General features: G+C 33.9%; 1 protein-coding gene across 2 annotated transcripts; it reads right to left on the bottom strand.

Annotated features, from left to right (window-relative positions):
- Positions 1–1,290: 1,290 nt before the first annotated feature.
- LOC132164133 (protein DETOXIFICATION 43-like) lies at positions 1,291–11,911 on the bottom strand. 2 transcript variants are annotated; one of them, XM_059574574.1, is made up of 14 exons: positions 11,855–11,911; positions 6,562–6,744; positions 6,333–6,454; positions 5,440–5,862; positions 4,971–5,167; positions 4,599–4,734; positions 4,019–4,115; positions 3,830–3,930; positions 3,026–3,189; positions 2,836–2,907; positions 2,451–2,567; positions 2,252–2,347; positions 2,007–2,128; positions 1,291–1,584 (listed from the first exon to the last, which is right to left on the bottom strand). In XM_059574574.1, exons 2-14 carry the CDS (start codon positions 6,642–6,644, stop codon positions 1,530–1,532), a joined length of 1,785 nt encoding a protein of 594 aa, XP_059430557.1. In that variant the 5' UTR covers positions 6,645–6,744; positions 11,855–11,911; the 3' UTR covers positions 1,291–1,529. The 2 variants fall into 2 exon arrangements, with proteins under 2 accessions (XP_059430557.1, XP_059430549.1); XM_059574566.1 differs by lacking the exon at positions 11,855–11,911 and having other exon boundaries at positions 6,562–6,839.
- Between the last annotated feature and the right edge of the window lie 5,391 nt (positions 11,912–17,302).

Genomic DNA, 17,302 nt, shown 5'->3' on the forward strand with positions numbered 1-17,302 from the left:
AAACCTTGACTTTATCCAGAGACGGATCTAGCTTTCAATTTGGGGAGGGACTAAGGGCCAAAATTTTTTTGAGGAGGAACCAATTGACAAAAAATACCTTAATTTTTTTTTTTGCCTTAATTTGGGGGGAGGGGGGGAGGGGGGGACTGGGACCCCAGTCCCCCCAGATCCGTCTCTAACTTCATCGTTTACCTCTTATTTAAATTAAATATCTGTATTAGCTTTTTTTCGTTCTTTAGGCTAAAGATGTTAGATTTGGTTGTAAATTTCTGTTGTTTATTCAGTTTGAATTCACATTTACATTGGAATCTTGTTCTTGGAAATACAAAATATTTGAATTTATTTTGAGACGCAAGAGGTCATGTGAGCTTGGATTTTAGGCGATGATTTAATGTGAGTTTTTGTTGCGTACTTAAAACATGTTTGAGATTGCATTTGAGAAATAGAGTTTTTAAGTCAAAAAAACGTTTTTTTGGCAAAAGCTTAATTTAAGCTTTTGTCAAAAGTGTGTTTTGGTTATTTTTAGGCTTTTTGGACCCTTAAAAGTGTTTTCAATTTTTTTAACCAAACATGTAATTTTTTTAAACGGACTTTTTGAGTATTAAACGTACTTTTAAGCCCATCAAACGCACATCCAAATATGCTCTTAGATCAGAACTCAACTACACATAACTTTCAATCATGTATATATACATATCAAAATATGTTGTCTTTGATGAGAACTCGTTAATTTCCTCCACTCGATAAGGCTGCTGCTTCACTTCCTTCAGGAGATCAATCCTCTCAAACAAGTAATGTTCCTCTTATCCCACTTTTTTCTTCAAATAAATCCCTTTTGCTTTATATCCATCTGAACAGAGTACAGATAATTCCATCTCTACTCATTTTGCAACTTTTTGAGCCATCTACGAAATCCTTTTAGGTTGATTATGGGGGGGTTGAACCACCCGCAAGACCATTGAAAGTGACTCCACTATCCATTCTAGAGGGTGGTAGAACCACTGTACCCTAATGCCGTTAGAGGTGACAGCCACCCATTTTGGCCGATTATCGAGGTGGCCAAACCATCTCCCAGATGCCATTAATTGGGTGTTACATGAATAATAGTTTCGTTAGTTGAGTGCCGATGTAATAAGTGTCAAGTGAACTTGTAATAACACTATTAAAAAAAAAAAAAAAAACAACTCTTAACTCTTAATATGTACTTGACAAAATCTCATGCCCTCCAAACCAGAGGCTTCAATTTTCACTATATATATAAGAGTCATAAAATTTATGCTGCCCATGATGAATGGCTTCACCAATACTATAAATTTTAACAACAATATTCTAACACAAGGATATTTTAGTAGGTCCAATCCGGATACAAACAAGTAGAGAAAAAAAAGAAAAGAAAAGAAATAAAAGTCTGTAAACCAATTACATAACATGGGCGAAATAAAAGAAAAAGAGAAATGTAGCATCGTAAATATGTTGCTTGATGATCGAGTATAGACATCCATGGAGGTTGCAATGCCTAGGCCCTCGATCTAGGGCAACGACCCATTCCTCAGAAAGCGCCAAGGTCCTGTTCCAGTGCCCATCCTACAAAATTCACATGAGGCAATTAATTAAGTCCATTAATTCCACTCAATTTCCAAAACCATAAAAGGTATATATAAAAGAGTCGTAAGATTTTTTATGAATATTTTACATTTTTAGTTGTTTGTTAATGTTTTTGTTTTGAAATCCGTAAACAAAAAAAAAGGGGCCGAAGAGCAATGCAATGCAATGAAAGGTCTTAAACCCGCTCTCGCATGGTCGTTTAGGCAACCTATGTATATATATGTAGAGCCGCCACTCAAATTTTTAACGTCCTCGTCTTATTCACTTTACAATGTAGTGCCGTATTTGTACTATATCCCGAAATGACTAGTTAAAGATACAATAAAATTCTTTGGAAATTTAGAAATTAAATAATGATATTTACTTGAACCCACAACAATATGAACATGAATATTAATTACCTCCAAATACCAGCAAATGCACGCAGAAACATATAGATGGTTAAAGCAATCCAGATTCCTACAAATCCATTGTCTTTGTAAAGAATGAACAATGATGTAATGCTTGCTGCGGCCACAATAACCTGCGGAAAGAAAGTTGACAAAGAACATTTTATCAAACAGAGAAAATATGTTGGAAAATATCAAACTCTACATATATAAATATGGACAGTGGATCAAATTAAAAGAGCTTATAATAAACTTGCCAATGAGTAAGCAGAATATGCAAAATCAGACGCTCCAAAGTTCACCCCATCGAAGACAAAAGCTAATGAATTGATAGGTTGTGTAGCAGCAACAAACTGGTGCATAAATTCAATAATTAGCAATTAGTCGAAAATAAAGAAATTAAATTAAAAGATTGATGTTCTAATTTTGATATATATATGGGAAAAATGTAGGTACCGGGAGTCCAATTTTTATGAGGTGAAGAACATGAACATCTCTTGAAAAGATCCCAGCTCCAAAGTACAAGCCAACTCCAACAACGAGAGCAAGCCCCACCCCAAGAACAAAACTCATCTGTATGACATAAAACGTTTCACAAATTAAGTAATTGTGTGATCATTCTATAGAGGGTTCAGATCGTTTCGATTTCATAGATCTAATAGTGTATATGTTGCCGCATTATGAAATATATTGTTATGTCATATATACATTGTAGTGTGACAAAAATTTTAAATGACATGACATTATGTACATTATTTTATATAAGTATTTTTTCTTTTCCCCCTCTTCCGCTTTGATTAGAAAAAAAGAAAAAGAAAAAATTATGTAAGTATTTGATTACCTGTAATACCCTGTTTGCAATAGCTGTTGCCTTCTTGAGGTCTTTCTCAGCAAATGCACAAGCCAGAATTGCCTAAGAAAATAATTAAGACATTTTTTAATTATTTTGTTAATTATGAATTGCCACGTCATATTGTAAATAACGCCCTTGTTATTAAAGAGAGAAGAAAAAAAAAAAGTTGTATAATTACCTGTCCAGCAACAGCCAAGCCATCTGAGAGAAGAGATGATGTCAACCAGACCTGTAAGCAAGTCTGGAAAGCAGCCATTGGCGTGGCACCCAGCCGTGCTGCCAACGAGGCTGCCAAGGTGACGCAGAATGTGACAGCTACCACTCTTGCTAACAGAAGACCACCTGGTGTCCATGCATATAATATAAACAAAGGTAAGCAAAAAGCCATTTAATTTGTAATTATTAGAAGACAAGCAATAATGAGAGCAAAGCAACATATAAAAGGACAAATCAAGCGTCATTAATTACTCATTAACCATGGTTTGGTTTATATTCGAGTTGTGTTGCAATCAAGTATACACGTATGAGTTTACAAAAATTAAGTCTCGTATTGAAAAGATGTGATGAGTATGAGTGGGTAATATAACGTAGTTGACCATTTAAGGTGGTGGTTTAGTAATCCCAAAAAAATTCTTAAAAGTGGTTACGTACACACTAGCTAGAACATGGGTTTGAATTTGTAATGAGAATTTTTATGCTTGATTAGTATAAATCATCATGGGTCTCACTGATATCTTGATAGGATTAGGTCAAACTATAGCTCAATCGAACTTAAGAAAACTAGAATTAGTAATTTTCACCGTCTAAGTTTTTCCTATGCGGTTATCGCGGGCAGGTGTTAGCATAGTCACGCCCCCTCGTAGGCTTAAGTTTTTGAATTTAGTGATCTTCCAACATGCTATATATATATTATGATTTTATTGAAGATTTTTTAAAGTCTCAATTTTCCTGACAGACATAAATATTTAATTAAGCCCCTTACCATTTTTGAAAAATCGACTAAGCTGCAATTGCTTAAGACTTGGAGGTAGGAGATAAACTTTTCTCATCAACATCCACAAGAGGATTGACAAAATCAAGTACCTAAAAAGACCAAATATCAGCCATCAGAAAAATAGCAGCTATGAAGATGCCTTGGAAAGAAATTAAAAGAATGACTAGTACTACTTACTGAGAAAGAACATGAGCAATTGCTGCACCGCTGATGCCCAAACGCAAGACAAAGATGAGTATGGGGTCCAAAATGATGTTTGTTGTATATCCCACAACTATATTAAGACCAAATAAAGAAATGAATAAGAATTAGGGGGTATATATCCAGCTATCAATATCAAGCAAGCAAGTAATTGCTAGTAATTTGGGATGAGGATTCCCTACAATTAGTTATCTGTGTTTTATGCTATTTTGTGGGGCTGCCCGAATTGCATAAAATTCAGCCAGCTTAATTATAAAGAAACCCAGTAATTTATCTAAAAAGTACTTGACAAAATGTCTGGCATGTTATAATTAATGCGACTGTTATATATTATAGTTCAAATAGGGGTCATATATATATACAATTATGCTCAAGTTGCTACTTAGTTTATTCTTCCATTTGTTTTATGCTAAATGGACTTTCTTTATTTTGTATTTCATGCAATTAGATCTGCTGAATGTTTCATATGCCAAAAAAAAAAAGAAAAAAAAAAAGAAAAAAAGAATGTAAAACTAAGTAGCTAGAGAATATGTAGAAAACTCATGAGCCTACGTACGAATGACATATAGAGGAGTTTTAGTATCCTTAAATCCTCGAAAGATCCCTTGCATGGCCAAGGATAGAAGAACTGCAGGAGCACCAAGCGATCTTAATTTCAAGTATTTCAGTGCCGGGGCTAGCATAGGGGAACTCTATTCAGACAAAGAAAAAAAAAAAAAAAAACAGAAAAAAAAACAAAGGTGAGTGATGCACTTGTTTTCATTTTCAATATATAAAAGGTCAACTTGATAGGTAGATTGTTATACGACTGTGATAACGTAATGGTAAAAATCGGCTATTGATTTTTACTGCTCAATTATCTTAGTTGTATGACAATCGTATAACATTCTATTAAAAGACTGAGTTATATATTGTTGAAGACGCTTACTTGTTTCACACCCATGACATATAAGAGAGGTCTGGCTGCAAAAACTAGGACTACAGCTTGAATGATGCCAAGAACTGCACCGAAAAGTAGTGCTGTTGATGCTGAAGCAATATGTCTTTTCTCGGTTTTTACTTTGGTCTTATTTTTCTTCAATCCAAAATCAGAGGGATCTTTGTTGCTCGTAGTTGTATCAAAATCTGATAATTAATGAATCACCAAGAATTCAGATGTCAGTTTCTGGTAAAATAATTAAACTTATTATTTTTTATTGATTTAAGTTTTAGGATAAGTGATAGTTTAATTAACATGATATCAGACTAAAAGTTCTGAATTCAAATTTTGTCTCTGCCACTTCCTTTTTATTTTTAATTAAATATTTTACGTATTAAATTTGTACTATTAGAACATGTGTACGGCATGTTTGACGTTGGCACGCATGTTCTAATAATGAGAGAAAGAGAGAGAATACCTTCGTCTTCGTCTTCTTCTTCTGGTGTTGACTCTTTTGCGTCACTCTTTGTTGCTGCTCCTTTTCCCACATCTTCTGGCATAGACTCTTTCTTGCTGGTTCCTGCTGCACCTTTTTCCACATCTTGACCGGCCGGAATCATTTTTTCCGGTTTCTTTTCACTGCTTTTTGGTGAACCCTTTTCCAAGTCCTCCTCACCCTTTTTTCCACCTTCACCTTTTTCCATGTTCTCAAGCATATCATCTTCTGTTTCACCATTTTTATCTGAGCACTTCTCTGCTGCAGCTTTGATGCTCATTTTTCCAACAGTATCTTCCTCAGCAACAAACGACGTCGTAATACTCACCAGTGGGAATATGGTAATCCTTGAAGCTTGATTGAACAAGGCAATAGAAACTCCTGCAGCTGCAAGTTCCACCGGTCCTGCACAGAGCAAACAAAAAAAAAAAAAAAAATCTCCTTTTTAGTAATTGTTGAAGAAAAAAATACACTGCAAAGTGTGTACATTGGCAACTGATTATCACAAACTTCTCTTTCAGTTAAAACAAAAATCATTCATTATTTTGGATCGTCGGCCGGAGATGGCTGCAGGCAGGCAGTGGTTGGCCTGGTGGCCAACATTATCCTTCAAATTTAATATTCCTCCACCAGGTCGGATCTCATTTTATTATGCTAAGATTCTCACGAAAAGCGAGAATTTCAGACAACAACAGTCTCGAGTCAAAATAAGAATATCATCAAAGTATTAGACATTATTATATTGCATTTAAATGTATAAATGATGTAATATCATTTGAACTTTTGAAATAATATTTAATATTATTTACATTCGTTAGATACAACAACATTGAATTTCGTCGGGCCATAAAAGATGAAGAGGGAAGAAACTTTACCAATATGACCAATGAATGCAGTGTCAATCAGAGAAGCAATTGGATCAGCAGCTACAGCAAGGGCAGCGGGCAATGCAATGCCTAGGATCTCCCAACCAAGAGCATCCAGCTTAAAAACAAGCCTGCATGCATGTACTCACATTTGTCAAACACAATATAATACACATATACTTTTCTCCAACACACAAACATTTGCAAATGCAGCACAGTATTATTCAAAGTACTTCACCTTGAATCTCTAAAGAAAACAAACATTGGCTTCTTCTTCCATCTTCCCCAAGTTGTTACATGCAAACTCCTGTTCTCATCCATGATATCAAGTGATCACAAATTATAACCTCAGATGCTGTAATATTTCTGGTGCAGTTGATTCAGTCGATCTAGAGAACAAGATGCCAGCAAGCTTTATAATCTGCAGATTGCAACATAATTTAAGCTGTCAACATGTGAAGAACAACTTTTTCAACAACCAAGTAGTGATCCCAAGACATCGTTTCTGATGATCGATTGTCGGAAGAACCGCTACGGAAATGAAAACTTAATTTTCAAGCGATTATAACATGCATTATATAAGAACAAAGTTCATTCAAAAAAAAAAAAAGAAGAAAAAGTACTAACATTAATTACCAATTAACCTAGACACTTAGCATTAATTGTTTCCGATATCTCACAATGTATATCGAAAAGCCAAGTGTGTAGATCACCTATGAAGAAAAGCCACAGTCTACGAAGGAGTCAGAGTGAATTTAAACAAAAGTTCTTGAAGTCAGTGACGGTTGACACCTCCCTTAGTTCGTCTGTTTTTACGTTACTTTCGCTTTTCACTTTTTTTGTTTTCTTTCTCTTTTCTCTTATTTCCTTGTCAAAGCTGGAGCCTCCCTCAGTGTAGTATAGTCAATGAAGAAATTAAACGTACGAACAAGTATTATTTCCTCGAAATGAACCTCTTTTTTTACTAAAAGACAACAAATGTGTTAAACAAATAATGTGACTGATTGAGACTAAGGGAATTGGATCAACCTTCCTTAGTACAACAATTCCCACATAACATGTTACGTACAGCAAGAATCTATAAATTCATGTAAAAACAAAAGAACATATCTTCATCAAGAAATACGCCCACTATGTCTTTGTCTGTATGAACACTTTCTTGTGACAAGATTCGACCCGTCTCTTCCCCAGGTGAAGCAAAAATAGCTATTAAAAAACTATATAGGGTTTAATTTATGGACCCCCGGCGCATGCATGCATGCAAGAGGATTTAATAGTTAGCATACTATATAAAAAAATATTACATCAAAAGGTGGGAAAATGGATGGAAACATCACCGACTGTTTTTGGAATTTGAAACAACTCAACCTAGAGATACTAAGAAACTTCCCTTTTGTTTTAATTTGTTTCTTGTGTACATTATATTTCATTTTCTCCTCAAGAGAATAGTACTTCTCTGCAAAACTTGAGCATCAATCACGGGCCTTAGGGATGGGAATTTATTGGCCGCTGAAACTCCCAAAAAACAAACTAATGGGAGTGTCATTGGTAGGCTCCTTACTTCAATTAGTGTCCCTCCAGTGAATCTCTCTCTCTTTTTTAATTCAATAGGGAGAAGAGGGATCTCCGATGAATCTACTAATTGTTGAGAATGCATGGATGTGAATATGCTTATATGTATACTCATACTCTTTTTGACAATAATGCATTTTAAATTAGCTGTGATGTCCATAAAGTCTAGTTAAAAAATAATATCAGGATGAGTGACCTCCTGAAAAGTCTTGTTCAAGAGAATTAAAATAGACAATATTGTATTATTGAGATGGGGCGCGACAGATAACGTTGTCCAAAAAGCAATGCAAGGCATATCCAATGAAACTTAGAATTAGTAAACTATATATGTGCAAGTGAAAAATAATTAAGTCCTACAATATTGAAAATATATCCTAAGAATAATTGATTAATATAACGTAAATATTGGCTTAAACTTTTGAATTGAACCATATCCTAATATACAATAAATCTCCCAAATAGTGGTATTAGACCTAATGATTCCATATAATATATGTAGCATTTTTTGCAAATACTGTTAAAACTTTATTTTAATTTATATATAATAATTGATGCGAAGATCCAGCCCCTTCTTTTGACTTGGAGATACCCACCTCCTTTTTGTACTTTACTTTGATAATTGACCATTTTTTTGACCCCAATTTCTCATTAGTCCTCATACTTTATATATATTTATATTTATTTTATGGGTAAGATTTGGAACTATCCCAACCGGACCCCTTAAGTCCAAGATGCTTCAATTAAAACTTCACTGTCATCCTCGGGTCGATCTAACAAGAAATCTTACAGATGTTTCCTTAGGAATTTTCCCCCCTTATTTTATTGTTCTTCATTAGCATTAATTAAGGAGACTTTCTACGTGGAATAATGAATTGAAGGCCCCGGCCAACCAACACCAAAGTTACTTTTTGAATACTGTTGTTAGTCCTTTTCAACAATGACCAATAACAGTAATATGTTATAGGATTTTTTATTTCTTTTTGGGGGATATTAATTCTACGAATTATATATAATATTTGTTTACAATTTAAATTCTTGTTTAGTTATCACATCATCACATACAACCGTACGTAGAGGGACCAAACAACGTACCATGCGTTGTATTTCATCATTTTCAGATGAAAATAATAATTAGCTTAATTAGAAGAAAAGATAAAATGATAATTAGGAACCAAATTATAAAGTTAAAAAAGTAAAAATATATAGACTCTTATTGGTTTAAAATAATCTAGGAATATTATATAGGTTTTTCTTTAGAACATTTTTTGTATTTTAGTAATTAATTAAAATAAATAAATAAAACTCATGCAATTATTTAAACTTGAAAATAAAGGCTAATCAATTAATTTACCTATATATAAAAAAGAAGGTTAATTAGGACGTTAAGAACAACATGTTTGGGACAAAAACTATAAAATTAAGTTGACATTACCCTAATTACCTTGAGTTAAAAATCTTGACTGTATAAATTACCCTAATTTTTTAGTTAAATATTTCACGTGAAATATATATAGTACCTATACATAATACATACATGGGTGGTTAAAGAGAACTTGTATATATACAATAATGATGACGACTACTCTTCTTTTATTTTCAATCGTGAGATTATTACTTCTTTGACCAATATATAGATATATATACATGTGATATGAAAAGTGGTGGGGCATCAAAATTTGGAAGAGTACACGTTATATTACACTATCGTTATATTACACTATATATAAAAGTTTGCTTTGCTTGAATTTCTCTTTGCATGTTTGTTTGAATAAGTGTTTAGACAATTTAAATAAATAAAGTTTGAGTTTTTGGTATAATCGTCCAAATAAGTAAAATCGGAACAAATTACCACGTGGAACATGGTAATTTGTTCCATGAACATGGTATTGCAGTTTTGGCACCATCGAAGAAAGAAGTAAAACAATTATCTAGAAACATGAAAGAGAATGGAATTTTGGGACCAAATCATCAACGATTAATTATATAATATAGAATTGAAGGTCGGTTGTGATGATTAACTGGGGATGTGTTTATCTGGGTGGAGCAAAGTCCAGTCACCATCGTCAGCGTGGTCAGTGCTGACAGCGTTTCCCCCACCCAACTCTAAGCTGCTGCTCTCTGTGGTGTTAATTAGCCAATCTGTCTAATATTTTAGTTCATCGTATAATTATATGGGCCCCTGTACGGACGTCGTCCTTCTTCCTTCCAACTCAATTTAGAAGGCCTAATACTTTTAATTTAGTGCTTCAACCCTTCAAGTGGGAGTTGGTATACTTCTTTTGTTGTGGATTTATCACAAATTATATTACATACTTAATTACGTAATATCTTAATTAATTAATTCTTATAATTATGACCATTCATTTTAAAATAAATAATTGTCACAGAAAATGACTTCTATATATTATATATCAAACAAATGATCATCTAATTCCCATAAGCTTTGAAGGAAGATAGGCTATTCTCTTCAAGTTTTCGAAGGTGGTTAAACTATTTCAAAACTCTTAACGGGTATATATAGACATATTAGAAACTATACGGACATCATGTCCTAACTTATAAAATTGTGACCGTTTATTTAAAATAAATAACTAAAATGTTATCATAGGAAAACAATTTCTATGATCAACCGCCAAAGATAAGTGATTGGCCACCCAAAGAATAGTCTACTAATTCCTATATATATAAACCAATTTTTTTTAAGGTGGTCGGACTATTTCCAAAACTCTTGAAGGGGTAGCCCATATATATATATATGTGTGTGTGCGTGTGTGTGGCTTGCATTAATCCTCAATGCGGATTGCGGAGGTCAATTGTTTTATAATGCTAATTAAATATTGAAAAATATATTGATATTTTACATCGAAAAAAACCCAACTTAATTAATTAGCTTTAATTATAAAAGCTCTAAACTTAAATTGAAAAGTTATGAGATTAAGCTTGATCAAGAGACTCCTCAATTCATTTTACTTTTTATCTTTGAAGAGTCTCAAGAGCTTGAAGTACTCAAATAAAGTCGGCTTAATTAAGAAATGTTCGTTAATTGAAATCATTTGTTAAATTGATGACTCAAACGTTAACAAGATAGTCACTTGAATTTTACTATTCTTATATATTTATAACTATCTGTACTTGTTTATGATTCATAGAGTTAATGATTCTTAGAGGGCTTCAAAGCCTACTCACATTTTGCTCTTGCATTCGGTTGGTTGAGTTGTGGATAATTATCTCAACATATAACGTTTATTTTTGTCGGGAAAAGGTGAGAGCTAATTGCTATAATGCTATCCATCCAACACCCCACTTAAATATTACAAAAATAACCAAGAAAAATAAAATATGTAAAAAAGTGGTTTGCGATAGGTGGATTTCATGGTTTAAATTCTTTCTATTCTCATTGAATTTCTTCAATAAATTTTCACTTATAATAAAAAAAATAAAAAAGACACATATATTTATAAAGAAAACATTAATTAATACAATAAAACGTACTTCTGATCTTCTGATCTCTCATTAATTAGATTTAGAGAGATTTGTGAGGAATCCAAGAAGATAACTTAAAAAAGAGCCACATTTTGCAATTACACTACGAAATTGAAAGGGAAGAAAAAACATAAACATAACTCACAGAAATTCTCATGAATGGGGAGCAATTTTTGGATGTATGTTACTGAGTTTGACGTGTGACTGAGACACTCACCTTAGAAATATACATATATAATACATATGCATACATATGACTATCAACTAGCGCATGCATGCCCATATATATCCATGGATATATATATATATATATATGCATATCTCATGATACGTGCGTGCATGTTTGTGTTTGTGTGTATTATGAGAAAAAGAGAAAGCATGCATATAGAGTATATCCTGAAGAATGAAAGGAACGTACGAATATCCAACAACTCATCTAATTTTGGAAATGTTTATTGATAGGGAAATGAGCATACCTTTGCACTTGTTTTCTCTAAGAAACAAACTCCAAGCTCTTTCCACCAACTTCCTTTGCTCATACACCAAAAGCAACGTCCTACTCTTCGCCTTTTAAGTACTCTTTCCTCACCCTCACACCTCACACCTCACACAAACCCTTCAAATACTAGTTCAATTACTGTGCTAGGAGAGAGAGAGAGAGAGAGAGAGAGAGAGAGATGCACAGAATTTTCAGCCCTCTGGGATCCAAAAGCGACACATAAGAAGAAAATAGTACTTTAGACCTCAAAAGTCTAAAGAATACAAAGAAAACTCCCCACTACCTCACTGACACGACAGCAATTTCAGCAAAGGTTGCATGAAACATCTATGGATTTGGTTGTCGTTTTTGTCATGGTCTCCAAAGGTGGAAATCCACCATTCAATTACAAGCTATAACCTGTATGAGATAATATTGTTCTACTTTGTCCTACACATATATTTTTAAGTGCTTTTAAGTAGGTAGCGATCAAACTTTTGCAAACGTGGGCTGAGTAGGATTCCCAATAAGCCATTGCAGTTTAATCATTACCTAATTTTATTACCGGTCGGATATTGGTGTCATGGATTAACTTGATCTTAATTGGTTAATTTTCATAATGCATGGCCAATAGATTGCTCATCACAACTCTATTGGCCGTATATGTATGACATAAGTTTTGTATTAAAGAATGATCACATTAGAATAATGTTGTCAACATTAGAAAAAGATCCCTGAGAAAAGTTTTTTCTGCCAACAATCATGAAGGCCTCTCCCAACAAAAAGAGCAAAAATTAAGTTGATGCATGTTTTCCCTAATTTCGGCAATCTTTTGAAACCTCCTAAGACTGATTTGAAGAAAACCCTATTTTGGGGCACTCAATCCTTTATAGATCAACAAATCTTGATTTTTTTTTTCCTTACGTGGAGTTAGGATTCGAACTTATGATTTTTGCTTTGATACCACTAGCTAGTTATAATAAAAAATAATGAATTTAATCGTTTAGCTAATTCTTTGACAGTGATGATAAATTATGAAGTATCTAACCTAAGGTGAGAAATGAACTTGTGATAATACCTAATGGGTATCATCCACTTACCTCATATTTACTTGGGTAAAAAAGAAAACCCTCAGTGTGCGGGCAAAGCCTCACGTCATGCTAAAGAGTAAGTTACCTTGGGAACTAGAGTACTGTTAAATTACCACTTATTCCACACTTGGAATATTTAATTAAAATGTGAGGTAAATTAACGGAGTCAGAGTTTGAACTCAAGACCTCTGTTCTGATACTATGTAAATTACCACTTGTCCCAAAAACTTATAGAAAGAGGTAAATTTAGTCATTTAATATATATTCTAAGTGGATTTAAGATTGTGCTTAACATCCACTCTTTTCTTTCTTCAAAATTTATAGCCAAAATTGGTGAAACACAATCATTCAACACTATTTGATTTACAACCGAAGTTGACACAAGAATTTTAATCTTGTCAAAATCACAAAGAATGTGATCGTCAACTGTCACTTCCTAATTAACCATAATTTTTAATTTTGTGATCGGTTTAGTTATTTGGCCTGTCGCATTTATTGATAAGAACACTCAAACCAATTAGGTCATTTCTTTGTGTGTCTCTCAGAGAGAGCCAGAGTTAGTCTGATCAAATTGTAGGTAATAAAATTGAAAAAAGTAAGTCAATTATCAGTAAAAAACAAACTTTAAATATATTTTTTAATTTTGTCTCAACTTTTTATAGCTTACTTAACATAATGACAAAGTAACTTTCCATATTATCAGAAAGAAAGAGTGCAATTGAAAATGGAGGGACCAATGCTTGCGTTGATTGTGAATGATAAGTTATTTAATAGGGGCACCATTACTGTAGATATGGCCAGATTTCTTCTGGTTTTCAAGGGTATTAAACCTTGGAAATCTATGGTGCATGCATTATTTTGCATGACCTCCCCCCAAAAAAATAATAATAAAAAAAAGGATGGAATCTTTAATGTATAGTTGTAAAGAGCAATTAATTGGGTCATGTTCTTAGATTTAAAGAGTTTCATCAAAGATATGTAAAATTTAAGTAAGGATCAAAGGAAGGCACCTTTCGTGTGGAGAAAGTTGATTAATTAATTATGAAGATTTGGTCCTTTTCTCCATATTATTATTTTTTTTTCTCATGCACTATTAGCAATCCATGAGGTATAGAATTGTAAGCTCGAGATTAACATCTAAGATCAAGTTCTTTCTTTATTGGAGAAAGCCTTCGAAGATTAATTTATAATATACTTGAAAAAACATTAGCAAGAACCAAACGAAAATTTTTTCATTCGAAGGCGCCAAAATATGAATGAGGAGTCAGTCAAGTTTAATTTTGATAGAAGCAAGCTTAATTTTTAAGCCTAAAAATACATATATGTTTAATTTAATAATAATTTTTTAAAATAAAATTTGAAAACCGAAGGAGGCCATGGCTCCCCTTGATCATAATGTACGTAGTTATGTCACTGGACCCCTTCATGTCGTCTTTTGATGACTGAAATTCACCAAAGACTGAAGTAAGACCCCCGAGCTTGCTAAGTCAATCGATGCATATTTTATCATTATGATCACGATTTAATATTGTTGTATCTAATAGTGTAGATAATGTCACATGATATATAAATCTGTTGGCACAACATTCAAAAAATTTAAATGATATGGTATCATTTACATCGTTAAATGTAAGAATGGTAGGGATCATTTTACAGAGGGCCCAAGCGCACTTAGGCCAAGATGGGCCAATAAGGGGAAAACGCCCAAAGCTGATAATCAATCCAAACATGTATCTGAGCCCAGTGACCCTTGGAAGACATACAATAGGCATATGGAGTAGCATAGTGTTGAGAAATAGTTCTACATTGCCTGTGAACAAGATCTTAGACATGTTTATAAGGAATGTGCAACCCTCTCTTATTGAATCGGTTTTATGAGATGAGTTAGGCTCACAAATTTTTTTACGGTATCAGAGCCTACCATAAGACAAGATGAATGGGTCCCACACTACTTACCCCTTGACAAGGATCAGAAAAAATATTTGGCCTGCACGTTAGGGAGGGTGTTGATGAATAATCCTACATTGCTTGTGGACAAAACCTTTGACGATTTTATGAGATGAATTAGATTCACGAATTTCTTCACATAGTAGAGAATATATTTACCCCCACCATGTCATCATACCTACTTGCTAATGGACAAGGCTACCGGTCACCCTCAAAACAGAAAGTTAATTTGTTTCTTGCCCACTACCCACGTGCGAGAGAATTTCGTGCATGTTAGGGCACCCCTTTACCGGGGAGTGCTATGTAGCAGTAGTTACATGACAAGATAATCTCTTAGGCAGCACAATAATGACAGCAACCACCTTAGCAGGTATAATCACAATTCTTCTTCATCGCTTTTATTGCTTGCTTTTGATCTCTTTCCTATTCAATTCAGAACCATTTACTGACTTAGGCATTAGTGAAGTCCCCTGTCGGCACACTTTGCAAGGTTCTTTGTTAGTTTTTGTCAATTTTGTGCGCATCCTTGGCTTTCTTGCCCACTACCCACACCCATGTACGCCGAGAGAATTTCATGCATGTTAGGGCACTCCCTAATTAACCAGAGAGTGCCATGTAGCCAGGCAGTTACATGACAACAAAATCTCTTAATTATCTCTATAACGAGAGCAACCACTGTAGTAGGTATAATCACAAATATTCTTCTTCATCACTTGTATGCATTGCGTTCTCTTTCCTATTCAATTCAAAATTATTTACTGACTTAGACATCACATAAGTCCCCCGTTGACACACACACTTAGCAAGACTCTTTGCTTACTTTTTGTCAATTTTGTTGACCTATCGGTGTACAGTAAATTGCGCGCACTCAAATAATATTACATTAGATTTTCTGTTATGTAACTCTTTTACAATGTTACAATACTCACCAAATATTAAACTAATTTATGATTAGTTTACAATATAATTATTGAAACGATCAAATTCCATTTTTAAAAAAAATTATTTTTTAGAGATCTACTAAGCAAATAGGTTTTTGATTGAATAGTCAATGACGTCATATTAAGATGAAATTTAGCATATGGAAGACATTTAATCTAACAAGCAATTGACAAAATACAAAATTTTGATAGAAAAATATTGAATAATATTATAATATCACAAGGAAGTATATAAGATTCATTCTCATTAGAGCTTCTCACAACAAAAGTGAACAATTAATATTGTTGATAATATATAATACATTTTTCTATGTGTTTGGTTGAATATTAGCATGAGAGAGAGAGAGAGAGAGAGAGAGAGAGAGAGTCTTTGGATGGTATATTGGCCAGCTTTGTCCAACCCATTAATGTTTGTACTTTTCTTTGTACTGCGGGGACACAAAGCAAACGAAAATGGAGGGCCCATGATAGTCACCTTGCATCAATAATTTATAAGATATTCAGCTAGTATTCATCCAAATGGCATATTTCCTTTCCTTGCAACTTTATTTAACCTTTTTCTTTTTAAATTGTGAATTGTCAAAAAGAGGGGGGAAAAAAAAGAAGAAGACATCTTACAAGTGGGATCTTTGTACGTAGAGAAACAACAAAAAAACCAATTAAAACACAAAATAAGAACAAAATTAGGGTCATCAACTTTTTAGATATGGGCTTAATTAGAAAAAGCAACCTTCTAAGTTAAAGAATTAAGAAGTTTCAAAGATGATGATGGAGCTGATCACTTTGATGTGGAGGCCACGGTCTCCTAATGCCGTGTCATATTTGAATAAGAAGATCAAATGCACTTTTGTGTGGAAGCCACGTTTCGGATCATACCTTCATATATACCTACTTGCATGAATTATTATCTTAGCAATTTAAAGAAGAAGATGGATTCCACGGCGGCACTAAGGCCACTATAATATTGCCACCCCATATACTTTGAAAAGACGGGCTTCTAGTAGGTCATCCACCGATGTTGCTAAAAGACCTTGTAGGCCATAGTTGAAGGGCCATGGAAGTCAGTGGCCCATCAAGGGACCAGGAAGGCTCAATGGCCTGCAAGTAAAGACAAATAGAGTGCTCACGCCATGCGCTCTCCCCGCCCCCCCAAAATTTTTTTTTTTTTTGAGGAATGAATCTCAACGTCAATAATAAATTACTGGTGAGGATTCCCGAAACCCTAGAAGGAAGGAGGAGGGGCGGGGGGAGTGGGAGGGGGGAAGTCGGCCTATAATTAAATAGAACATGGGGCCTTTCAATTAGGTATGCTTAGTTTTTTTCTAATATATGCTTAGTTAACCTTACTATCACTTCACTTTGTCAAAATTTCTTCCTACATTCACTAAACTGACTTGAGCATTAGCGTGGTCTCGTCAAATCCACCAGCAGCGAACCCTCTAACTTCCTTGTTCTCTTGCAAACCCT

Source organism: Corylus avellana, chromosome ca1 (genome assembly GCF_901000735.1).
Source record: "Corylus avellana chromosome ca1, CavTom2PMs-1.0".
Classification (NCBI taxonomy): Eukaryota; Viridiplantae; Streptophyta; class Magnoliopsida; order Fagales; family Betulaceae; genus Corylus; species Corylus avellana.